Source organism: Podarcis pityusensis, assembly GCF_964106645.2.
Source record: "Podarcis pityusensis genome assembly, chromosome: 5".
NCBI lineage: Eukaryota > Metazoa > Chordata > Lepidosauria > Squamata > Lacertidae > Podarcis > Podarcis pityusensis.
In genome coordinates this window covers 52,985,077-53,012,311 of record NC_138032.1, presented here as the reverse complement: position 1 = coordinate 53,012,311, position 27,235 = coordinate 52,985,077, and the positions used below count along the sequence as shown (strand labels likewise).

Sequence of the window (27,235 nt, the reverse complement as noted above, 5' to 3'; positions counted from 1 at the left end):
GGGCCTTCTGGAAAAGGGTTGTGGCTCTGTGGGCCTGAACAAGTCAAGCAGTTCCTTTGCCCTGTGTTAAGTACAGATATTTTTCTGTTCCCTTGTTTTTAGATTGCTAAACAAGTTTAGACATGGTGTAGTTAAATAGAAGACACCGGGAAACTCCTTTCCCTTATTTTTCCAGTCAGTTTCTCATTTTCTGCATTCCTAAAACAGAATTCTTCTCCCATAGTTTATTTGAAGGTGTGGGGGCAGAGGGAAATACGGGCAATTCAAGATGCAGACACTTGTTTCAACTAGGGGCTTGCAATGACAAGATTTGCCTTGTAGCTTGTACCATTTGTGCCTTCCAATTCATTATTCAGATCTGCATCTGATCAGTTAAATCTGAAGCTCTGTTTCATCCCTATTGACTAAGTGGGAAACTAAAAATGGCTAAAACACTTCCTTTTCACCTTTGGTAAGAAACTTCCTAAACAAACCTCCCAAAGCTCAGGCAAATCATTCCATGGGCTATTGCATGAGGTGATCTTACCTTTACTATATTTACTTTATTAGATCTAAGCGTGGTCCACAACATAAAATTGCAATATAAAAACAAACCAAAAAACAGAATTCTTTTTCTTGCTCCCCCCCTTCTCCATGAAGAAAAAAGCTTATTTTTAATTTTTAGGAAAAAGAACACTTGAGAAAAAAGCAGGCCACACAATTCCTCTAGTTTGCTGGTTCTGCTCTGCTCTCACACTCAGAAAATAGACTGGAGTGCGCTGCAAAAATAATTCACTCATTAAATGCTAGACCTGTCTGTCAAAATGAAGTATCACCTTCCCCAATCCAGCCTGGTTTTGCTACTCAGAAATGAGAAAAAAAACCTCACGCATTTAATTATTTTTTGGAGGGGGGAAGGAACGAGGACAATGAAGCTACTAAAAAAGTTGGGGACTTCCTGATCTGCTCACGTGTATCTGTCCTGAACCACTGGCTTTGCCTTGTTTGAAGGTACACAGACCTGATGCACCTTTAATGTAGTTTAAACCATACAGTTACACACACAGAGAGAGAACAGGTGAAATTCTTAGGAATGAAAACGGTAGCTTGAGACGTAGTCCTTAATACTGTCATTTATTTAGACACTGAAATTGTTTCAGGGTTTTATCCAGTACTCCATGTACACAGTTCTGCTGGTGCAATGGGACTTGAGTTTCTTCTTTCCTGTGCTTCTCCCCCATCTGCTCTGGAGCACCCCCAACTGTCCAGAGCTAGTTTTGAGGGCACACAGGGCTGGAAAAGAAGTGACACTCAATTGCACGCAGAATTAACTGCATTAGCAAAGCAGCGGTGTTGGATTTGGCCCATGAAGTGCATAACCTACAAGATATTGGGTTACTTCTCTCTACAACCTTTTAATACACTCGCCACAGAAAGGGTCTAGTAGCTGAATAATAGCTTTTGCTGAGATGAACACATCAGTAGTAGTACAACTGGCATGGTTCCTCAAGCATCTTAACTTGCAAGTGAGAACTCTGGTGTTTTGCTCATATCCTAAAGATTGGTCAAATATCCATGCAAAGTTCCAACGTTTCAATGCGAAGTGACAAAACCCCAAAGAAGGCACAAAAACCAGAAGGAATGCAAGAGGGAGAAACGTGTTCTCAGAAGTACCAGCTGAATGTAACAACCATCCAATAGCCACTTGACCTCATAGTCATTGTCAGAGCACAGTAGCTATAGGAAAAAACCTTTTAAGACCTGTGGACCTTCCCACTAGGTGTGTTGGTAGCAACCACTTTTATTTTCTTCAGAATAAAATTATTCTGATGGTACACTACACATTCAACTCTTACTGACAATAGATACTTTAGGTATTTGCATACGAGTCAGAATGATGGTTAAGAGTCAACTCAAAGCAGGAGCAATAAATTTGCTTAAAGCAAATTTCTAGGTTGCATTTCCCCTGCCCAGCATACAATTATCAGGAATTTCTTCAAACTAGAACACAGCTTGCAAGTTCTACTAGCCACACCCTTCAGTCCCTGTCTTCTTGGTCTCTTCTTGCCCCACAAAACGTAAGTCTTCATATGCCAATTCTCCAGAATGTAAGCTGGTTTGTTTAATGCATGGCTAGAAAACCAGCCCTCCAGCTCTTGACTATAACTTCCAACATCATTGGCTCTGCTGGCTGGGCCCAATGGAGTCTAGCAACATCCGAGGGCAACAGCTTCCCCAGCCCTGGCAAATGTATTTGACCTCCACAGGTCAGCAGGCCCAGAGCCCCGTGTCACTTTTACTAAAGCTACAATTCTATGCATCACTACATGAGAGTAAGCCCTCTTGAATTTAAAGGGGCTTATTTTCCTGCAAACGCAGCTTAGGACCACACTACATCTTTTTTTTAAAGCACCTTTTCCCTTAGGTTCTAATCCCATGCTAGTGCATCTATTATTTTAGAGGTGCAAATACTCTCAACCACATGCCTTTTTTAAACAGCTTCTGGGATTTCTTATTTGCATAAAGTAGGAAAGTCCTTTTAAAAACAGCAACTCATTCCCTAGATCTGAAAGGTGAATGGAACCTTACATCAAGTAAAATAATATGGGAAGTGGGAAAAGGCAAGAAAGCAGCTTAACAAAATGAAAGTTAATGAATTTGCATTGGATGCAGTGGTGCTGACACAGGATTCTGATCTACCAGTGGCTTCTACTAGTGGAAATGGGCAAAGCCTTGCAATTTCCAGATATTCACCCATCTGCAGTCCCCCTCTCCCAATCTTCTCAAGAGCACTGTGAGACCCTTTGTGTGGTCGGTGGGGCAGCGGACTAAGGGAAAATTGGCAACTGCCACCCCTTCCTTTGACTCTTGGGAACTTTTACAGGATCAAAGAGCCTTCCATCAAAAGGAGACACAACTAGATGCAACCCACTCTCCTTTTGCATTTGCCCTACACATGCTCTGGCCTCTTTAACTTCCTTAGTCCAGCTCATACTGTGAGCTTTCAACATCCTCTAATCTTGGTTGCTTTTGCAAAAAGTACCCAAAGCCTAGCATTTTCTCTTCAAGGGAATAAACCCATGTTTAGTTGTCACCTCTCCATTTAAAAACAAAACAAAACAAAACATTCCACACTGCAAAACAGAAAATATTAGGCTTGTTCAATTTAAAGGCAGACCTACAATACATTTTAGAATCCTCATCAGACTCGGTGAACTTTTAAGAAAACATGCAAGTGTACTTCAAATGTTGCTTGAGTGTGCACAGAATTTTAAGCCCACAAAGGCATTCATCTATACACCAAGAACTAGGTTGCTGTCCATTTTGTCAGAAAATGTGTTCTGGAAGGTTCTGCACACCGTGGCTTCCAGACACATTCAATCAGGGCAAACAGCTTAGGAGCTAATTATCTCTGGGACTATCATCTTGTGGGGTTTCCGCTGCCACTCCAAATCTTCAAACGAGGCTCTGCTTTCAATACCATTTTATACAGTGCCTAGATTCATCTCCACCTGTTGCAGCCAGGGCCTTGTCAGGAAAAACAACCCACTTCCTGCAGAAATTTTAAGAACTTTTCAGAGTGTCTTTCGACATTCCAAATGAGATTCGTAGCTATGCTCCACTGCAAATGCTGTCCCTCAGACGTTGCTGTTTTAGGCTGCTGTCTGACACTCTGGGAGAGGGTTTCAGGGATCATAGTACAGACTGCATCTACCCCTCCCTTTCACACACTTTGGAGACTGAATGTCAATTTGGGAGAGGGAGATTTGACACTGGGATATCCAACAGGGATGGCTCTTACAGCCCAACATGTAAAAAGCATGAGGAAGGGGGCGTGCCAGGAAGCAGCTGAGATTAGAAGCTCTGCATGTCTCATGCCCTCAAGCCAGCAGGAGGGGGAACTGACATGTTTCTGCATGTGTCTAAATAAATCTCTCTGGAATAATAATGAAAGGCATTTAAAAAGAAAGAAACCCAGAAATAGAGGAACGCAGACAATTCTTCCACTGTCACTCCATCACTGCTGGCAGAGTACTGGATAGGTGGTTTAAAGGTACCATCATGCTTTGCTGCTAGGCAGCGATGTAATATAGTCTTGCTGGTTTTAGTGTCAATTTTAAACTGACAGGCTTGTAGCAACCTATTGAGGATTTGTTGAACTGCTATATTCATCTGAATAGCAGCACATAGGTTTCTTAAAATAAAATACACATGCTGTTTAGACATGATGCTGTACAACATTGTAAACATTGGGAGAACTAAAATAATATGAAACAGACCTACTAGGAGGCCCGTGAAGGACCTGCAAGTATTAACTAAATACTTAAAAGCTGCGGGGGTTTTTTTTTTACCCCTTTGTAATAACAACAGGAAAGTCTTAGACATTAGGAAGTTTTAAAACAAAAACTTTGTTGCTCTTATTTGCAAGTATCAGGAAACCAGAGTCAGGCTTACTCCCTCCAAATTATATTTGGATCATTTTACCTTTCAGGGATGGCTGGTAAGTGAGAGACCATGAGTCACACCAATTCCTCACCATTACAATTCTTTCCCCAGTCTTGTTTGGGCTATTACAAGCTTGCTTTATGTGCTTGAAAGTCTATGCAACTTTCTAGGAAGCGTGTCTTTAAATGTTTAGTATTTATGCATGAACAATAACCACCCTTCATTTTCTCCTCTCCCAATTTATTAATTGTAATCTTTTTTTTAGTTTGGGGTAGAAAGTGTCATGACTGTTGCTGTTGACCTCTTTTTGCTACATGACCTTAAGGGGAAGCCTGGTCACCTGAAAGCCAGCTGAAGTGGATTAGAATGGTTCCTTGCTTTTATATGGATCTATGGTAAAATTAAAGCACATTATCTAGCCTTTCTGCCCAGTGTTGTGCCCCAGAATCATTGGTTTGAATTTGGGAGGCTCAAGTTAGCCTAGTGGGTGGAAGGGAGAAGAGTCAAGAGGAAAGAACAGGCTGTGAAATCCAGTCTCTCAGACACCTTTACTTCCACACTTCATAAAGATCAACCAAGTCACCCTAGCTGGGCTACAGGGAAATAAACGGCATTTAAAGAAACAAAAAAGGGGCCAAAGTAGATTAAGCATTCAATTTTGGAATGGCAAACGAAGAACATTGCACTGAAAATATGAAGTTTGACTCAGGAGGGGAGAAAGTTCAATGCAAAGTGGTTCTAGACCACAAGAAATCTCTCAGACATACATAAGCCTGTAACCCCTGGCTCCAACTTCTACAACCAAGTATTGCTTGTAAAACAGTGAAGACATCAATAGGAACAAATTTGCCAGTCCAATACAAAGAATTCATCAGTACCATTTCAGCCCTTCTTCACCAAGGTGGGGACCACCAGTTTAAATGCACACCTAGAAAACCCCAATAACCTTCACTGGGGTTAATATCACCATAGTTCATATGCTGGTTAGCTCCTCTGAAGCTGTTAAGAGTGATTTTTTTTAATTAAAAAAAAAAAGAGTGCTCCCTTCCCAGCCAAGAATTAATATTAAAGATAGCTACATCAGTTGGAAGCACACTTATAAATGATATCCTTAATTCCATTTAAAAATTAGATATATTCTTACAATAAACAAATACAGTACCTCTAAACGGCATGTTATAATTCTTAAGAGTTAATTCATAGGCCGGCGTCCCCGGCTACTAAGTATACAAACTAGAACCTATACTTCGATTATCTGATACATAGATCAAGAACATTTCTCTGTACATTCTACCGTCTCCGTGTTTAAATATATTAAGAAGGGGGACATCATTCGATTAAAGAACATTATTTAAAAAAAAAAAATCCGAAGAAATGTCTTTGTCCTGTAGAGGGCACACACGCGCAAGGAAAAAACAGATGGGTTGTTTGTGTTTGGCCCCGCGCGGGCAGCGCCCCTTAGCGGAGCTTCTTGCCCAGGATGTGGCGGGCGCTTTTGAGCGGCTGTTTGGGGGCGCTGCCGCCGCCGCCGCCGCCGCCGTGGATTTTGGACAAGGGGCAGTACTTGATGGTGTGCGCGTTGTCCCCGCTCGCCCCGCACAGCGGGCACGTGTATCTGCGCAGCACCGGGCACAAGACCCGGCCGTCGGGGCCCTTGAGGATGTGCGTGGTGTAGAGCGCCACGGCTTCCTTGTTATTCCGGCAGAAGACGCACACTTGCAGCTCGGGCTTGAGCAGCCGAGAGCCCGTCTTGGGCGCCGCCGCCGGGTGCAGCCGGCCGTCCACCACCAGGCGGCCACCGCCGCCGCCGGGCCAGGCGTGCGCCGCCGAGCGATCTTTCTCCAGCGGGTCGGAAGAGCAGCTGAAGACGACCGACGAGGCCGGGCTGGCTCGGCCCGAGAAGGGGCTGAAGTCGGCGAAGCGCTCCTCCAGCAGGCTCTCGCCGGGACTCAGGTGGTGGTGGTGGTGGCTGCACAAGTCGAAGTCGCGCAAATCCAGGGCGCTCTCGAAATAAGGCGCGCCGCCGCCGCCGCCGCCTTCCTCCTCTTCGTCTTCCTCCTCCTCCTCCTCGTCGTCGTCCTCGTCCTCTTCGTCGTCCTCCTCGACCTGCTGCACGGTGGCCGCCACCACCACCGACGAGGCCCCCCCGCGGAAGCCCTTCTCCTGCTGGCTCACGGCCTTGGTGACCAGCGTGGCCAGACCCAGGTAGTCGTTCCACGAGTTGAAGGCGTTCCCGTAGGCGCCGTGGCTCTTGGCGCCGTAGCGGGCGCCCCCGGGCAAAAACTCCACGGGCGGGTGGTGGTGGTGGTGGTCCAGCTTGGCGGGGTGGAAAGCCTCCATGGGACCCGAGACGGCTCCGCGCTTGGCCTCGCTCGCTCTTCCGAGGGGACTGGCGGCGCCAAGAAGCCGCCCGCTCGCCGAAACAGCAGCCGGGCAAACGCCTCCCTCCTCCTCCTCCTCCTCGGCGAGCCTTTTAGCGCTCGCGCGGCTGAAATAGATACATTCGCGAGGGAGGGACGGACCGAGGAGGAGGAGGAGGAGGCGCAGCCCCGGGGCTGCTCTCTAATTGGACAGCCGCCAAAGCGGCCCCGCCGCCCCGCCTCCTGTCATTGGCTGATTACTCCGAGCACCCTTTCATCTCTTGCAGCTGGGCGAGGCTTCCTAAGGCTTTTGATCCGGAGCGGATAAGGGGTCCAGGTACGTCGCCAGGCTAGCAAAAGCAGGGATCGCTCGGACTCTCCGTCTCTCTCGCTGATGTTCAGCACTCTAGAGAGGAGAGAGGATGGTCCTCTTCAAATATCTGAAGGGCTGCTGCGTGGAGGATGGAGCAAGGTTGTTTTCTGCAGCTCTGGAGAGTAGGACCCGAACAAACGACTTCAAGTTACAAGAGATTCCAACTAAAGATAAGGAAGAACTTTCTGACAGTGAGAACTGTTCGGCAGTGGAACAGACTCCCACGAGAGGTAGTGGACTCTCCTTCTTCCTTGGAGTCTTTTAAGCAGAGAGAGGATGGCCATACCAGATGTATGATCTAGTTGAGATTTCTGCATTGCAGGGGCTCAAACTAGCTGTTATGGTTCTATGTACTACAGGACTTGGCCCTGGAACGACGTTTCCCCCTCCTCCTTCCAAAAGCTCAGCTTTTAGGGAAGATGTAATGAGATGAGCATATGCAGAACGGCAACCTCTCGCTCTTGAATAACCACAAACTAGCTTCCCATTTCTGGATTGTGCTTCAGCCAGACCCACTGAAATCAACCGGATTGGCTAACCTAAGCCCATTGATTTCAGTGAGTCTTCTCTGAGTATGACTTAGCTGGGTGCCAACATCTTAGATATGGTATTGCTCACACCTACCACTCTATGGGAGCTTGTTACCTGTTGACACCCTAATGGCATATTAATAAAATGACTAATATTGTCACTTTCCTTTTTTCATGGCAGGACATGTCATTTCCACAGTTATGGATAGGAATCAACAAATGAAACTTCCCAGCATAGAAATTCAAGGATGGAAAAAGGCATCACCTGTTCATCTCTGCCTGTTATGCTCCTGTTAAAGGCACATTGCTTCTGTTCATTAAGAAAAGAAATGGGCCCTAATGAGGGCTTTCCGTCTTCATGGTTCAATTGTCTAGTATTAAAGGTGCACCCCACCCCCACACCAGGGGTGTTTCTTCCCTCTGTATTCTATGTGCACAAGTTGTTGCTGATTCTCCCTGTGAGCAGTTGGGGGCCCCTCTGTGGGTTGAGCAGAAGAGCTGCATGTCTTGCAGGGATTGGGTGTGCTCAGAATGGTCAGCTGTTTGCCCAAGGGTTGTTCCCTCCCCCCATCCAGTGTGAATTAAAATGTTTTCTCCTGTCTTCCTCCTCATATGCTAAGCAGCATAACAATAGCACACTTTCATTTTTAGCATCTGTGCCACATAACTGCATTTATGCCCTAGGCAGCAGGTGAAGACAATCAGAAGGCTCTTGATCATATCCCCTGGAATGCAGGATATGTTACCCAGCTGATGAGCTACTCGGCTGCATCTCTATACATCCTTCTTGCAAGCAGCATTTCTCTCTCTCTCTCTCTCTCTCTCTCTCTCTCTCTCTCTCTCTCGGATATTTACATACTGTGGGTAGGATAGCTCTGGAATTTAGACACCCCAGGCAGTTGCATAGTTTGCCTCTATGTTGAGGCTGACCCTGCTCTCCCAGGGAACAGCTGTATTTCACAGGCGAAACAGGAATCCAGTTGGGAAAAAACATGGCAACACATAAAGTGTAAATTCACCTGCATGCATATGAAGAGATCCATTTTTGGTTGTATTGCCCATTACCTGCGCTGTGCAATATCCCTAATGCGTGGCTTCAGGAGTCACTGGCCACAACTGGAATGGCATACAGGGAATACATTAGCTCAAAAGATATTCCCAATGCATTATTTCTCTCCATCTTACAGAGTATATAATAATGACAATATGTGCAGAGTTATTTACTGCAGACATTATGCCACTACATTTTTTTGAACATAGAGATGCCACCTCGCTCCCCTCACCACAGTCAAATGATAGGTAGGGTTATGTTTAAGTTTCCTCTTACTTTAGTTAAGGCAGATATGGGGAACCTGTGGCCCTCCAGATATTGCTGGATTCCAACTCTGGGCCAGACACACAGCTCAGTGGTAAGGCATCTGCTGTGTATAGGACATCCCAGGTTCAACCCTCAGTGGCATCTCCAGGTCGGGCTGGGAGAGGACGCTGCCTAAAATCCTAGAGCCAGCCAGTATAGACGGTGCTCAATGGTCTGACTCCGAATAAGGCAGCTTCCTATGTTTCCATGATGATGGGAGTTCAACAACCAGTTCCTCATTTCCAAATAAGCCTTAAAACCAGTTCACCATTTCCAAATACCGGTAAGCCTTAACCCCAAATCACTATACATATCAGTCTGCTTACTTTCAGTTGCACAATGTGCTCTTTCTCACACATATATACACCATGACCTTTCTTAACTTACCGTATTTTTCGCTCCATGACACACCTGACCATAAGACACACCTAGTTTTCAGAGGAGGAAAACAAGAAAAAAAAAAATTCTGAACGAGACAATGGATGTATGATTTTTGTGGTTCATGTTGTGGCCACAAACATGTGATCTGATGGTGAATTTGGGGTGACCCAATGCAAAAATCCCGAGGATCCATGTGGATCTGTGCTTTGTAACCACGTTTTTGCACCATTGCAGCCCCACGCAACAGTGGGTGCGTTATTCTTTTGGTGCAGGCTGTAGCCATGGACATGCTATGTGATATGATGGTGAATTTGGGGTGACTAAATGTAAAAATCCTGAGGATCCATGGGCTTTTACCTCCCTCCTCCCAGGTAGCCTCCTCTAGCAACCCTTATCTCTCTTCCGATCCCACCGATCAGCTGTTTCCTTTCAACACTCCCTTCCCTCTTGTTTGCCCTAGTGTCTTTTCCTTAGCTGGAGCAGTTTTTTACTCCTCCTTTTCTTCTAATTTCTCTCCTTATTGCTCAAGTCTTCCTGTTTCCCCCCTTTGCTAGTTTGCTGTCTTTACCTCCCCCCTCCCAGGCAGCCTCCTTTATCTCTAGTGTCCCTTATCTCTCTCCCTGATCATCAAACGATCAGCTCAACACCCACTTCCCTCTTTCAAAAAAAGAAAAGAAAAAGAAAAACATGATCTGCTTTTTGCCCCTGGGCAATTCGGCTCCAGGGACCACGCATTCGCTCCATTAGACATTTCCCCTTACTTTTTAGGAAGAAAAAAGTGCGTCTTATGGAGCAAAAAATACGGTATTTAACTCTCCTGCCCGGCTTCAATGGATGCAGACTATCTTAATTTACCCTAAAAGGAAGAAGACGAGGAGCATGAGATGGTTCTATATTCAAGATGAGTCCTCCAATAAGGCCGGTGAAACTGAGGGGGCAGATGAACCAAGAGGTCCTGTTTATGCTTTTCCCATAATCATCCCAGTTAGGTCGCTTATGAAACATGCACCCTATCCATAAACTGGAAGCAAATGCCAGGGGAAGGGGAAATGTAAACAGAAGCTCCCACTGGGAAGATATTGCTAAGAATAAGCAAATTGGGAAGCATAGTTATATATTCCTGTTTTAAATGGAAATTGCAAACCTCCAGTCCCAGGCGGGAATAAATGCAAGTTTAAAGAGCTTGGTAAAGAAAGGCACAAGCACGGCTTTTAGGAACATAGCAAGGTGCCTTATATCAGGTTGCATCATTGGTCCATCTAGGTTGGCATTGCCTTTACTGACTGGGAGCATCTCTCCAGGATTTTAGGTCAGGATCTTTTGCAACCCAAGTGGAGATGCCAGGGACTGAATCACAAGTGAAGGTGGTTTGTGGCATGGCACCTATGCTAAGGTTACCAGACGTCCCCGTTTCCCGGGGACAGTCCCCAGATTTACAAATCAGTCCCCTGACAAAATCCATCTATTTAGTAGGAAGTTGAAAAGTGTCCCCGGATTCATTGAAAAAAATCTGGTAACCTTAACCTATGCTGTGTATTAGCCCCAGGGTCAAACAGGGTTTGCTAGGATCCTGTGAGAACGTATGGGTGAGGAGTTGTCCCAGAAAGCCCTTAGCCCCTTCTGATAGGCACGGCTATTTACCCAGTATTCCCACCTCCTCTTTAGTCAGCCTACACTATCCCATGCTTCACAGGCAAAATGCAGGTGCAGTAAAGAAAGACACAAGCAGGCATTTCAGAGGCCTCATGCAAGCAGCCAGTCAGGTATAGTAGAGGAGAAGGCAATTCTGCTCTGTCCTTCATCTCCTGGGGGCCACCAGCCTGAGCAGCAGAAAGGTTCCTCCCAAATATGCCAATTAGTCATCCAGTGAACGCTGCAAAAACAAATTACAGAATAACCCCAAGGGACATTTAATCAGCCGCAGTGCCATGCCTCCCACCATCCAGTCTCTGGTTGGGACAGCTTTGTGAAGTTGTGACATTGTTTCTGCCTGGTTGACCAACCCTTTCTCTGAAAGCTGGCAAAGTGGTGGTCCAAATCAATGGAATTACGTTAATAAACCAGGGAGTATAGAATACTGCTGTGGGTATGTTAGATGGAGCTAATCTTGGTCTTGCAGTAGAGACTCCTGGAAATGATCTATAACTGTAAATAAGTATTTCTACAAGGTTATCAAATATATATTTTAACATACACACGCACACACGCACACACATTTATAATGCTTATTAATCACTGCCCTGTTAAATCATTCAAGCGATGCAAAGTATAATAAAAAAGAAAGAGTAAAATAACACAATGTAAGTACAATTATGCAAGATAATTCAAGATGACCAGTTATCATAGCATTGTAGAATCATACAACTGTAGAGTCAGAATGGGCTTCAAGTCATCTAGTCCAGCTCCCTTCAATGCAGAAATCACAGCTAAAGAATCTCTGACATCCATCCATCCAACCTCGGTTTAAAAGCCTCCAATGAAGGAAAGTCTACCACATTCTGAGGTAGTCTGTTTCGCTGTCAAACAGCTCTTACCATTAGTTATCAGTTAAGGTTTCATGGCAGCGGCCAAGAATACATACTGCAAGACCAATACAGTTCTGAAACACTCTATCACATTTTTGAGACACTTGCTAAACACACACACACACACACACACACACACACATTGCTTTTCATGTCAACTGGTTAGCTAAGATTGCTGAGGGAGCTGGGCTCGGTTTCCTCATTCAGAGGTGAGATTTCCTTCACTGTTGCTAGGACAACCTTGATTCCTAGGCATGACACAAGTGGCCCTTGTAATTAAATACAGATTACTGTGTATTATGGGGCTTTAATCAGCTGAAATATCAAACAATGTCAAGGAAAAAAAGAACCGTGTAGAGAAGAGAGAATAACATGAAACTAAAGTCATCACGACTGCTGAAACTAAGCAGAGTTTTGCAGTGAAGTCACTAAAACTAGTCCACAACCACGTTTGCTGTATAAGCTAAGAACACAAGAATGTAAAAGGAGCCCTGCTTGATCTGGTCAAGGGCCCATTTTAGTCCAGCACCCTTCACTCTCAGTGGCCAGCCAGAATGCCTATGGGAAGCCCACCAACAGGATCTAAGTGCAACTGTGCTCTCCTCACTTGGGATCCCCAGCAGCTGACATTCAGAGGTAGAACATGGCCAATGGAGAAGGCAGACCATGGCCGTCATGGTGAGTAGCCATTGATAGACTTATCCTCCTTGATAAATGGGTGTGTTTATGTGTGCACATTCACATGTGTCTCAGGGCAAACCTCCATTTCTGGAGTGCCTCAGTTAACAAGCTGGTTTCTAAACACAGTTGTGCAAAGAAGTCAAGCCATGATTTCAAACAACGCCCACCAACATGCTCAAATTAGAATTAGAAGGGCAATATAAGAACAGCTCAAGGCTAGAAAGGGGACACTGGACCATAGCTCTTTCCCATCCAGATGCCTCTCCATCTCTTCTCTGCCAGCAAGGTATAGTCCGTAATTTGTGATATTGTCTCCTCCAATCAAAACTTTTACATTTTTGCCAACAGATACTTCCTTCTCAGGGTCCTAAGTTATGTTTCCCTCTGTGGAGGTGGGCTGGAGGTCACTTGCTGAGGGTGGGAACCTGCTTTCACTCATTAGGTATAACAGGTGGCATTGCATGTATGTCTATAGAAAACTATTTCTCCAAATTGATAACTTCTTTTATGAAGCTGCATAGGTGTTGCTTCTTTCAACATTCTGAGGTTTGGAGACGATCATCACTCACAATTGCCAATGTAAACAAAAGCCACACTGACTGATTGCCATTCCTTTGTAAACCTGGATGTATCAAAGCCACAATTCTCACCCTGTCTTTTCCTATTTGCACAGTCAGTGCAGGTATTGATTTACAGTCGGTTTGGGGAAGTGAATGATCTTAGATACAAGAGTAAATAAGTTTTAAAAGGGGATGTCTGTCACTGACTCTTGGCCAACGTATGAGGAGCAGCATAAAGACATAACCATGATAAAATATTTGCTTTAGAAATATATATCGCTCATTCATACTGACAGATATGGGAGTGCTAGTGTACAGGCAGGGCAAGTATATGGGGAAAAATAGTATTCCACTGATTTTCTCTGCCTTTAATAAGCTATAGTGGGGAATGAAACACCCAAGAGCACGCATGTAAGAAGAGAAGAGCCCTGCTGGATCAGACCATAGGCCTATCTGGTTCAACACCCTTACTCCCACAGTGGCCAATCAGATACAGAGAAACCCAGAGGCAGAAGATGAGCACTGTAGCCATATCCCACGGTTGTTCCCTAGCAACTGGTACTCAGAGGCATGGTGCCTCTGATTATGGAAGGCAAGTCTTGGAGACAAACAACACATGGTTGAGTTGGACACACCAGAGAGGTCAGACCTAGCCACCGGCAGGGTCTCTCTCCCGGCTCAAGGATGTCTTACTTCAACAACAGTTGTGTTTGGCAAAAGACTCCACGCAGAAAGGCCTACCTGCTCTTACTTGCTTTGTTTAAGATGGGGGTACATGGTGCAATTTTTGGCTGCTCCCATGGAGTGCACCTCATGCCAACGCCATCAAATGCCAACCAGGGACAGCAGGGGGAGGACGAAATGTTTAGTGCATCTATGCTGAACCTGCATTGAGGCAAGTCACTAAAGCAGGGATGGGGGGGGGGGGAACAACTGTCCCCTCCATATTGTCTGCTGCTGATATTGGCTGAGACTGGTGGGAGATGGAGTTCAATAACATCTGGAAGGACTCGGTTCCCCATCCCAACATTATTAAAGTCTTCTGTACTGGTCCTGTGGCACCAGTGGGGTGCTTATTGTTGTGTGACGAATCACCTCATACCTTTCACTTCCTTCTTGGCTGATGTTCAGCAATTAGACTTTGGTTTTCTCCATGAATTTCAAAACATTGTTTAAAATGTTTAGCTCTTTCCAAAACTTCCCAATCTTTGTTTCCAACAACCTGGAAGACTAGGCTGGCAAGCTTTGTGCCATCCAGTTCCTAATGTGAAATTTAGTTAACTTTTAATAAGCTTTCTGGCAAATCTAGGTAGCAACAAACATCCTAGAAAGACAATGTATTTTTGTCAACAAGCAGCTAGTGTGTCATTTTATCGTATATTCAGCTTGCTGTGAAATGAAAGACACAAACATAAGTTTTGAAAGGGTAATAGAATTTCATCTTATTGGATGGAGCTACATTGCTATGAATATGACTGCAGCCGAGGAGCTAATGTTTGTCATGAAAACACTTTTTTAAAAATCCTAGAGGATATTATAACTCAGATAGCTTGGGGGGTAAAGTGAAAATGTCATAGATATTCATATATTCTTTTTAGATGAAAACTAAGCAGCCTTTCAAAAATTGAAAATCCAAAGGCATCTTTTATTTAAGAGCAGTTTGTGTGGCTCTATTTTGCAATTATAGCAGAAGAGCAGCTAGATGACAAATTCTATATGGATGTCAGTCCCCAAATCAGGAAAGGGATTGTCCTTTTTACCAGAAAACCGATTAGAGCATCTGACACAGAGATGTGATAAGAACTCCCCACCAGAGGCCCATTTGTTCTGAGCTGAGGCTGCTGTGTTTTTGAAAACACATTGAGATCCCACCTTTCCTCCAAAGAGATCAAAGCACTGTACATGGTTCTCACCCTTCTTACCCTCACAACAACCCTTTGATGGTAACTTAGGTTGAGAGATCAAGACTGGTTCAGTAAGCTTCATGGCTGAGTGGGGATTTGAACCCTGATCTCCCAGGACCTAATCCAACACTGGCTGCATGCTGAGTAAAGGGAAGATCTGCCTCTGGGTTGAATGCCATGGGCACTGCAGATTTTTCTGCCTTTATGGCAGGCATAGGTAAACTCGGCCCTCCAGATGTTTTGGGACTCCCATCATTCTTGACCACTGGTCCTGTTAGCTAGGGATCATGGGAGTTGTAGTCCCAAAACATCTGGAGGGCCAAGTTTGCCTATGCCTGCTTTATGGGGAAACCCCCTAGAAATGTAGATAGCCCTATATATATATTTTTATATTATAATGGATATAGCAAGTACCGCAATGAACTGGTAATGTTTGAGACCACTGGTAATGGATGCTAATGTGAGTAACAAATTAAGGGGTTGGATGGGGAAAGCCAGCACTAAAACTTTAGGTGGAGAACAAGTTCCTAGGCTATCACTCTTTTCTTCCATCCCATACATCTGGTGCTCGTAGACTTCACTGTTAGCATGAGGGCCCGCCCCAATAAATGTTAGTGCCAGAAGTGAAGGACAAGGCAGCCCCCTCTCCCACTCCACAATACAGACGACAGGTGAATCAACAGTTCAAAGAGACAGTATGTTTCACCACACCTGAGGGTGCACTTGCCACTTGAGCCACACACCACACGGCGCTGAACAGTAAGTCTACCAGATGTAGGTCCTCTTTAAATAGAGAGGTTTTGTCTGTGAGTCACATGCACTCTGACTTTACTGGGGATTGTCTGTGGTCATTCAATGACGAACAATTGTTTTCTGTATGGAGTCTGAAATTCCTGGCCATTATGTATCACAGGGATGCACTCTAGCTTAGAAAAATAATAACGTTTATAGAAGATAATTCGTATTGTGTTTTAGTTTCAGGGTATTCAAAGCAATTCTCTCAGCAATCCTTGCAATGACCCGGGCAGGTCTGCATTATCAAGCTCTTCATGTCGACCTTTTGTGCAGCTCCACTTAAGCTGTTTATGTTGGGGGAGTTTGTGATTTTTAAAAGTCTTTGGAAGTGTTCTTCCCAAAGTGTAGTTGAAAAAGAAACTGGGCAATAAACTCCAAATTCATTTTATTGATCTGTCCTCTATGAAAATGAGGCCCTTGGAGAATTTCTGGGAGGATTAATGCTTAAATTGGGAGTTATTGCTGCTGCTCGTTTCAGACCTTTGTGAATGCTAATGCACATTTCCTGTGCCTGCTGGGACTATTGCACAGATTTTCTGAGCTTAGCATGACTTTTTAAGCCCCCCGGGGCAGGGGGTGGGGGCTGCTGCAGTGCTCCAAGCGGAACCAGTGAAGGTAAAGGATGTCAGGAAGTAAGGAGAGTTGAGTTTAGTTTCTAAAAGAAAGAAAGAAAACACATATGAGTAGAGTTCCAGAAAGCAGAAGTCCTGTTAATGTGCATGACATATATTTCTTTGGAAGGAAGGGCGGGATGATGATGATGATGATGATGATGATGATAAGTAGTAGTAGTAGTATGTGAATATAAATAAATACAGGGGTCAAACAAAACAATATTAGAGAGTCAGAGACAAAGGGAAAATTTGACATTTATCCCCCGAACCAAAAATAAAATGCACAATTATAGGAATGAGGATACCCATCTTGGCAGTAGTACAAATGAAAAGGATTTCAGGATTACAGCTGGTTACAAGCTGACCGTGTAAGCAATGTGAAGGTGGCAAAGGAAAAAAGGAAAAAGAAAATTCAATTTTATGCTGTCTTAACAGAACCATGGTTTCTAAGTCACAAGGAGTAGAAGTTCTTCTTTATGCTGCACTAGTTACAGTAGATCTCACCTGGGATGTTCAAAGAAAAGAAGGCAAAGATATGCTCTCTATTGCTTTAGAGGGAAGTACTAGATGCCATGGGCTTAAGCTACAGGAGGGTAGAATTCAGAAAAGTTCAACAATAGCACCAATAGCCTAGAGGCCATTGGGCTGAAGGTCTTCAAGCAGGTTGGACATCCATCTGTTGGGAATGTCTAGCCACTCATTTGCAACACATGCCCACATGGTGAACATTTAAACATGGAGCCCAGTTAATGGTCTGGGAGCATCTGATGCTGTAACATGGCTGAAACTGAGCAGCCTTGGACAGGAAACCAAGGCGTGAGATATAAATAGAAAAAAATATGTTTTTTGAATATTTAAAGCACTCCACATGTCCCCACATGTTCAACCAATGTCCTTGTTTTAGAGGACCAGCTCCTCATATAGCTGTGCATACTTAAAACTTGGGTGCCTGTGTTCAACTAGAGACTGCAAATTATGTTTCCCTGACCACTGTTTGGCATGATGCCTGGACTGAGATGATTTGGTAGGTCAAGGCTCAGCCCACATATATATTGTCAAAACAATTAGCATTGTGCAGATATTATTTACACATACAAAGAGGAGGCTTTTCAGTGGCATTACGAATTGACCTGTGTGATTTTTTAATGGAGACGCTTTGTGTCATTAAGGCTATGCTGCCAAAGCCATTCTTAAGACTTGCACCACCAGCACATACAATATGCAGCGTCCTGAATGCCCTAGCATCACAGTGACATAAGCAATAACATTAGGCAACCATAACACAACAGTTGTGATGTTCATGCTGCGAAGTTGCAGCAAACGTCATATTTTAAATGACGTATTATACACCATAACACTAAATATATGCTTGTGTCTTCATAAAAGGAACTAGCTGAAACATATACCATGCCATTGATACTGGAGGAGCACCTGAAAGACCTTTGTGACATACTGCTGTACTACAATGTTAGCTCTCTTTGTGGAGACTTAATAAAAGCTGCCAACTCAGCCATTAACAGAGCATGAATGATGAATCTAGGCACAGTCTTGGGAAATATCACAACAGAGTGTGGCAAGGAAATTGAAAGATGTAAAGTTATTTTATGGTACGTTCTGATCATTTGAAGTCTCATAATCTCTGAAGGTCAGAGTTATTGCTGAAAGGAAACAAATGGGATTTAATTAATTCTTCTTGAAATATAGCAAATGAATGAAAGCCTTCACACTGAACTATCATATCTTGTCCTGTGAATGTGCTCTTAAGATGTTCTTTACCTGGGACTTACTACAAAAGGTTGGCTATAAATACCTGAGCACACAAACGATACAGAATTTAAAGTGTAACACAATAAAATACAATATAAGAAATAAAATAAGCAATGAAAATAGAATTACAAATCTATACGATTATTTAATGTGGACATGCTGCAGGCCACTGCGAACAGTTTGGAGCCCCCTCTATGATAGAAAAGTATGGTGAATTAGTTCACATGGCTGCTGTTTACATGGTGAATTTAATGCAAGCTGATAGTGAAAGGCAGTATGCCCTAGTGATCAGAGTGCCAGAGCAGGACTGGGGAGGCCTCGATTCATAAATCCCACCCAAGAGAAATATATGCAACCAAAGAGAACATTTTCAGAATTAAAGCTCAGTGGAAAGCACTGCAGATTCTTTAGGGACATTTGTCAAGTAGGTTAAGCTAAAAGAAATCATAATTAAAATGACCCACATATAGAAGAAAAGAAAAATTGTCCCAAGGCTACATTGAAGGAGATAGAGCTGGTAAGCCTGGCTCACTAAAACTGATGTGTGGCAAATTTCTCAAAGAATATGTAATTTAGGTCGTCATTTAGAAAGAATACATTAACATTGGGTGCTTTTGTAAAGCAGAAGGAGCCACTCAAGGAGGGGTGGGGGGAGAAATTCAGTTCAGTTCACATTTAAAACTGAATCTATCAAATTCACACTGAAACACAGAACCACCCTCCAAACTTCGCACTTATCCGAATATAGCAAAATAGTTTTCCAACCAGCCAACGTTTACAAAATGTGTATATATTTTAGTGAAAATAATGTACAAAAGTGCATTATATCCAGGGAAATTGCTTGCAAAGATCAGTCAAAAATGCATACAAAAATGTGTTTATCTGGATAAATTTGCACTAAAATGTTGATGCAGTTTCATGAAGTTTTTTTTAAAAAATCCACAATTGCTGCAGAAATATGGAGAGCTGAATTCAAGATTGCTGGAGGGCAAGGAAGTAAAAGAAACACAGAGAACAAAAATGGAAAAAATCCCCCACCCCAGCTCTCAAGGTTGTTTTTCATGCAACCATCTTAAACACTTGCTATGTCAGGTTTTACAAGTCATATCTGACAGCTAGAACTTCCTCACCTGGAAATCGCCCTTGTAGGGTGATGACATCACCATAGATCCATACAGCATATCGCTTCTGCATTTTGTTCTTTTAGAAACCGTGACTGAATCTGAAATGTTTTCAGCTTTGGTCTGTCAACTGTAATAATAAATTGAGCTGAGCTGAATGTAATTCTGAATGTAAATGGAAAAAACACACAACAATCTCATATGGAAGACCTGTGAACAGCACAGCCGCTCCGGAGTCTGACTGTACATAGACTCTCTGTTTGTGTCAAATATTTTGAGGCTCTGAAAGTATTGTAAGCTTCATAACTCAATGCCAGCAGAACATGGGATATTTCGCACACCAGTGTTTTAATATTCAGTTATATCCTGTTTAAAATAGCCAATCAAAATTATAACTTATCAAATCGAACCTAATTATATCTTAAAATTGAGCCCATGACTGTCTCCTTCCTCACTACACTGGAACGCTTCCATGATTTTGCATGGTGAAGGCACACATTTTCTTCTTCCACATGAAGAATCCCACTATCCCAGCAAATGCCTGCATAGGGCCAATGCTGTGTTAAATTCACCTCAGTATAACACAACTTATAAGTGTTTTCAGTAGCCTAAATATACCCTCCAAAATGCTAAGAAGAGCTGTGCTCTGTAAACTTCTGTATAGTCCAACCATTACATTCTGGTTTTCTTGCCTCGGAAACGGCCTGTAAAAGAAAGACCCTGGTCAACTCACAGCCCTAATCCTAGGTCTGTGACAGCTCCCAAGCGGCTTATGGAAACAGAAAAAAGTAAAACAAAGAAAATCCGTGTTGGCTCTTTGTTCTATAGAAAAAAAACAGAGCAAGTGAAGGGGAAAAACTGCTGAACGAGAGAAGAGACAAGAAAGGCACCAAAATGTTATATCACAGCTTCAAAGGGATCACCAAACTGGATTGTTTTTTTGTTTTTTTTAAATGTAAACACTTTTAAAAGGAAGGTCTACAGGCTGTGTTGGTGTATTGCAATTACTGTTCAACTGAGCCATTCTCACTGGCACAAAAACATGTGACTGTCATAATCTAGGCCATTCTCTAGTGTTTCTCTGGAGAGGTCTTTCCTTGCTTCACGTACCGACTAATGTCTGAAAACAAAGGGCCATCTAAATCTTTTAAATGGAAAATGGCCCAGGAGGAATCATCAGCACAAGTGAGCTCCCAGAGTAAATGCTTGCTCTCACAGTACTTTATACTTGGCATATACTGCATGCTACCCATGCACAGGGCAGCAGCAGGCTGCATAATAATAATAATAATAATAATTTATTATTTGTACCCCACCCATCTGACTGGGTTTCCCCAGCCACTCTGGGCGACTTCCAACAAAGATTAAAAATACATTAAAATGTCACACATTAAAAACTTCCCTGAGCAGGGCTCCCTTCAGATGTCTTCTAAATGTCAGGTAGTTGTTTATCTCTTTGACATCTGATGGGAGGGCATTCGACAGGGCGGACGCCACTACCGAGAAGGCCCTCTGCTTGGTTCCCTGTAGCTTTGCTTCTCGCAATGAGGGAACCGCCAGAAGGCCCTCGGCGCTGGACCTCAGTGTCCGGGCAGAACAATGGGGGTGGAGACGTTCCTTCAGGTATACTGGGCTGAGGCCGTTTAGGGCTTTAAAGGTCAACACCAACACTTTGAATAGTGCTCGGAAACATACTGGGAGCCAGTGTAGGTCTTTCAAGACCGGTGTTAGGTGGTCTCGGTGGCCGCCCCCAGTCACCAGTCTAGCTGCCGCATTCAGGATTAGTTGTAGTTTCCGGGTATTAATAAGGGGTTAAGGCTTTGCATGCAGAAGGTCTCTGGGGTTAAATTCCTGACATTTCCAGGAGCAGGTGATACAAAAGACCATGTCCCTGAAACCATGGAAAGCAATTTCAAGTCATTGGTTGGGTAGCCAGTGCAGTTCCCTCCAGATGTTCATGGACTACAACTCCCATCACCCCCATCATTGGCTGTGCTAGTTGGGGCTGATAGGAACTGGTGTCCATCTGGAGGGTACCATGCTGGCTAATGCTGGGTTAAATAGGCATATGATCTGAACTGGTGTAAGGCAGCTTGCTATGTTCCTGCCTAAATAGATGGGAGGAGGAGGAGGAAATTAACCCAGAGATTAATGGGGCAAATTAAACCTAATATAAATGTGAGCCCTTCAGGACTGGATGGTTCTGTTCCATTGGTACCTGCACCCAGTGCTGTAGTGATGAATTTTGAAGGGCCGGAGTTCGTCATTACATTTCCTAGGGCCACACACCAAAAAGAGAGTCTGTACCCATACCCACAGGGAGAGTGATGATGATGAAGATGAAGAAGCATGGGATGGTAAAGGATGGTGCAGTGGTTGGGGTGTTGTGGCTGGGGAGATCTGGCTTCACATCTCTGATCAGCCATGAAGTTGTGGAACTCCCTTCCCACAGAGGTGCCTCTGGCACTGACGTCATACAGCTTTTGACTTATACTGAAGATAATCCTAGCTTTTGACACTAGAGATTGGCTTAACCCAGTTGGGATGATCATAGTCCATCACAGAGAAGTTCATGGCATTGTTAAGATATCTATAGCCACAATAAACCATCAAGAGCCAATGTAGTATAGTGGCTTAAGCAGTAGACTAGGATGAAGGAGACCCAGAGTCAAATCCCCACTTGGCCACAAAGTGTCTATGGGCCAGTCTATCTCTCACCCTAACCTACCTTACAGGACTGTTGTGAGGATAAAATTGGGTGACAAGAACCATGTATACTTTTCTGAGATACTTGGACGAAGGTGGGCTTCACATATAATGATTAGTGAACAAGGGTGCCAACTTGAATAAAACATTGGGGGGAGGGCAGATAAGCCCTTCCCCTGCAAAACTGACCACAAGACCACACACACACCATTTGAATGGCAATGCCCACCAACCTGGGGGCGCACCCCCTCAATTATTTTATTGGGGCCAAGGGACCTTCACCTCTAGGACTTGGCTCCTCTGTTAGTGATAGTAGCATTCAAAGCACAAAGGCTGATAGCACTAATACCTGTGCAGGTATGAGGCCCTATTCTTTGTGCAGCTCCATGTGCTTTCTCTCCCTGCTTGCCAAGATTTACAGTGGAGGCCTGTACAATGCTCCAGTAAATGAAGGAAGGCAGAACTAGTGAGTTCAGTTGCCAGGGATCATCAGCACAGACACTGCCATCATGGGTTGCGTCAAATCAGCATGCCTGACACCCAAAATTCTTCTGTCAGTAAGAATCCTATCAAAATGTTCTCAGGATAAGCTGCATTCTTCTGGTACTGCAGCTAAATGTCAATAGCTGGAGACATGAAACTTTCTAGTCTGGTTAAAGCACTATATAGCTTATGGCTGTCAGGTTGCTTCTGAATGAACTGAATCAGCAGATGAATCAGTGGCAGCAGTTTTCTCCCACCCGACTGCCCCCATCCCGTTTCCACCTGGCCTCCCCCCCCCTTCCTCAGCTGACATAGCAATCAGGACTCCAGGTGTGCTGCAGAGCAGGTGGATTGAGGAAACAGTGGGGGAAACAAGTGGGAAAAGTCACAGCTGCCTCTCCTCCAGGTTTTAAGCTTCATGAAGGATCCCTAGGTGAGTTGCAGACTCTAAAATTAGGCTAAATGAAGAATGCATTTGCTTACTTTGATACCTGTACTATTTTATCCATCCGGTCTGCCTGCTAGTAAGCTACATACTTTATAACGTTTTAAAAGCATGAGCGAAGGGAAGCTGTTACTAATCAAACTTGCAAATGGTCTGTCCAGCTTGCCATTGCCTTCTGGGAGTGGCAGTGATTCTGCTGCAGGTATGGGGAACCTGTTGCCACCCAGATGTTGTAGACTACAGCTGCATACACACCAAACCTTTAAAGGACAGTCAAAGCACATTTCCCCCCTCAAACAATTCTGAGTCACTGGGAATGATAGCTCTACGTGGGGTGGACTACAGTGCCCAAAATTCTTTGAGGCAGAAAGCATGCTTCAAATGTGTGTTAAAACTATAGTATGGCTGCAGCCTTAACTCTCATCAGCCCTGACTGCTGACCACGAGCTGGAGTCCAATGACATCTAGAGAGGCACTGGTTTCTTATCTCCTACAATCAAGGGTCTCAGAGGTTTTCCAGTCATCCTTTTTCACTAGAAATGATAGCAATTGAAACTAAGACTTTCTGCATACAGAGCATGTGCTCCAAAGATGAGGTGCAGTCCCTCCCCAAATCCTGAAATTCACAAAAATAGTGATAATTGAAGGAGCTAGAATTGTAGCTTTAGATATCTTGCTCATAATAAGTATCTTTAATGAGAGATATTTTACTGCAAACTTGTTTATAACTGAGGGGGTTTGTTGAATGGTCTTTTGATTCTATAGTGAAGCTGGACTTTCATTTCAAAACGGAGGCCTAGATTAGTTGCATGTTTGAGATATCACAAGGTTTAGATTATAAGCTTTCCTGCAGGACAGAGTAAGAAAAAGATGGCTAATGATTAACATTCTTAAGTGAAAAGCTCCAGCACATTAAAAATAAAATAAAATACAGTAAGAGAGTCAGTGTCTATTATTCAAAGTGACAGGGTAATGGATTTAGTTTTAAATAACTGGTCTTTCCTAGCATCGTAGTCTTTGTTTGGAGAAGTTGGGATTTAGTGAAATCCTTCCCCAAGGCAGCCTCCCTGCCTATAATGGTTACCTGATAGGAAGAAAATCCACAGATGCATTTTTTGCTTTTCACTTGGCTTTGGAACAATATGGACAACTTTCATAGTGGGAGATAACTATGAAGCCACTGAGGTCTGAGAATAAAAGTTAACCAAGTGGGAAGGCTAAGGAAGTATCTGCAGAAGAACAGATGGACTGAAAAGTAATAACCAGAGAGATTTGAGTTAGCTCATTCAAGAACTATGCATTCTTCCGGCCTCATTCACTTCTGTAAAAATTATGGGTCGAATTGTGCTCTTTCACTCATTTTGCCTGCACAGGCATTTCAGCTTGCCAGGTGGAACAATCCCCCTCCCCTCCCTGACATGTGTTCTGGGAATTCTCCTGACCCCCTCCCCTTGGCCAGTTTGGGGTGTGCATGCAGGGGACATGGGAGGGAAGCCCTGCTATGCAAGTGGAATTCCTTGTTCAGTGCTTTTGCATCAATTCCACCCTATTGTTATGATTTGAGCTGTGGGGGAGGGGCATTATGGTATGCCTGCTCCCCCTTCTAATTCCTATGAGTAGCCAGGCTAGCTTCCTGATGAAAGGAAGCAAAGGAAGTGGCTTTATGCTATACTGCAAATGGGTGGACCCCGCTCCCTCAACAGGCTGGTAGGCAGAAAGACAAAACCGAGAACCCCTAGAACCCCTGGAATCTCGCACCGCTCAGAGACTGGAGTGGCATGCAGCACTATATATCTTAATATACAGTTAAAAAGTAATGCTGTCATCATGCTGCAGTTCACTTGGCCTCCAACAGGTGGCACTGTGTTTACGGACTTTTGAGAGCTGCAGGGCAATCACAGTAGCACTGGAGGGTGGGAAGGGAAGCAGACAAAAGAGATGGAGGCAAGCAGACAGCCCAGGCAAGATGAGGAGGAGCTGTCAGGACAGACTGGGGCAACTCCCCAGCAACCATCCTGCTCTGCCACCGCCATTGCCCACCTCACACTGATGCTGCTGCTTTGGCCTCAGCAGTGCCTGAGGGCTGGCACAATGGAAGCGGAGGAGAGAGATGGAAGCAGGTGGGCAGTCCAGGTGAGCTGTGGATGAACAATTTTAGGACAGGTTGGGGCAACTCCCCTGACACCATCCTGCTCTGCATCAGCCTGCCAATTCCCTCCTCCTTGCCCTCACCCTGAGGCTGAAACATTTTTGGTGTGAGGCAGGCAGTATGATGATGCTGATGCTGAGGTTTAAGGCGAGTTGAAAGGTTTGATGAATCTTAATTGGGGGGTTGGTTGGTTGGTTGGTGAGGTCTAAGGAGAGGAGGATGGCATTGGGTGGGGGTAGTTGGGGTAGCCCTGAAAGAGTGTCTCCAGATCCATTGTTCAGCCCGGACACTGAGGTCCAGCGCTGAGGGCCTTCTGGCGGTTCCCTCACTGCGAGAAGTGAGGTTACAGGGAACCAAGCAGAGGTCCTTCTCGGTAGTGGCACCTGCCTTGTAGAATGCCCTCTCATCAGATGTCAAGGAAATAAACAACTATCCGACTTTTAGAAGACATCTGAAGGCAGCCCTGTTTAGGGAGGTTTTTAATGTTTGATGCTTTATCATGCTTTTAATTTGTTGGGAGCTGCCCAGAGTGGCTGGGGAAACCCAGCCAGATGGGCAGGGTGGAAAAAATTAATTATTATTATAAATTATTATAGCAAGACAAATGAGCAAGGATGCAGCCCCTAGTATTACACACAGTGTCTATCTTCCTGCTTGCCATCCACCCAAGTGGCACTTCCTGTAAATTCAGATTTTCCAATCTGTGAGCTATCTGATAAGGGAAGAAAATCCAGCAAAAAATTGTATGTTACCTGACTGTGGACACACTGAAGCTCATGGTGGGCAGGGGGATTGGTTTTTGTATGTGTGTGTTGATGTTTCTATGGCTGCCATCTATCCCCACACCCCTTACTTCCATTTCACAGCAGCATTAGAGGTCTTCTGCTGAAGGGAAAGCAAACTATGGCTGAAACTGCCAATGATGTGCCAAGGAAGTTTTTTTCACCTATGTCCCCCCTGAGTATCTTACACTGATTTCCTCAGAGCTGGGACTCACCAATGCTGAGTCACGGACCCTGGTTTGAATGCCAGGCCTCAGTCCAGAAACAAAAAAGAATGCCTGTTTTGCTTTCAGCAACATTACTCTTTCAACAACACACCCTTCCAGAATGAGGGAACATGGCCTAGCCTAGTTGTGAGCCATAGCATACTTTTCTTTGGAAATTAGCTGTTGGATTCCTGCAATACTTACTTCTAACCATGAAGAAAGCACAGCATAAACACTGAAAGCCACACAGATAACTGGTAAAACTGCATAGAAGAAACAGTTACTTCTAACACTTTAATCACAAGACCCTCCTTCCTCCCTCAGAGGAATTTGAATTCCTAACACACCACCACCAGTGTGACTCACTGCTTTCACGCCTCAGTTTGTAGACCTATTGCATTAAGTAGTCACATGCTCCCATTTAAGTGCCAAGCCAATTTTTCAAGCATTGTGATTATTCACTGGGAAGTGGAATGTTGACTTATGGGAGGTGGAATAACTCAGTTGTCATAATGAGTTGATTCAAGCTAGATAACCACGCTGGGATGGTGAAAGAATTTGCATGTATCCAAAACTTTGTACACGTCTCAGATAGGCAATGTAACATTCTTTGGAGGCTCTTATTTTCACAAGGACCTGGCAGGTTACAAACTCATCCAAGTGCAGGACGAATATTCTGTTTGACTTCAGTTAAACAAAGTCTTCATTAGTACACTAGTCTTAACTTGGTAAAGGATTTGGGTGAGCATGCACACAAAACTGTCAAACCTCACAAAGGAGATTGTGGAGGTGAACGTTGGAAGGTTCCTGAGAGACAAAAGAAAGGGCTTTGTCGCTCAGTGCACATTTTAAACTATGGAACTCACTCCCACAAGATGTAGTGGCAGCCACCAATTTGGATGGCTTTAAAAGTGGATGAGGGTGAAAGAGGAGAGCGCAAAATATGGTCTGAAGCTCAACATCAAAAAAAAAACGAAGATCATGGCCACTGGTCCCATCACCCACTGGCAAATAGAAGGGGAAGAAATGGAGGCAGTGAGAGATTTTACTTTCTTGGGCTCCATGATCACT

General features: G+C 44.2%; 1 protein-coding gene across 1 annotated transcript; it reads right to left on the bottom strand.

Annotated features, from left to right (window-relative positions):
* Positions 1 to 1,097: 1,097 nt before the first annotated feature.
* On the bottom strand, positions 1,098 to 7,062 carry NANOS1 (nanos C2HC-type zinc finger 1). Its single transcript, XM_081005323.1, has one exon. The coding sequence runs from the start codon at positions 6,763 to 6,765 to the stop codon at positions 5,884 to 5,886; it is 882 nt and encodes a 293-aa protein (XP_080861449.1). The 5' UTR covers positions 6,766 to 7,062; the 3' UTR covers positions 1,098 to 5,883.
* Between the last annotated feature and the right edge of the window lie 20,173 nt (positions 7,063 to 27,235).

Excerpts from the sequence above, each read along its gene's own strand:
- NANOS1 (XM_081005323.1), bottom strand. The coding sequence starts at position 6,765 with ATGGAGGCTTTCCACCCCGCCAAGCTGGACCACCACCACCACCACCCG.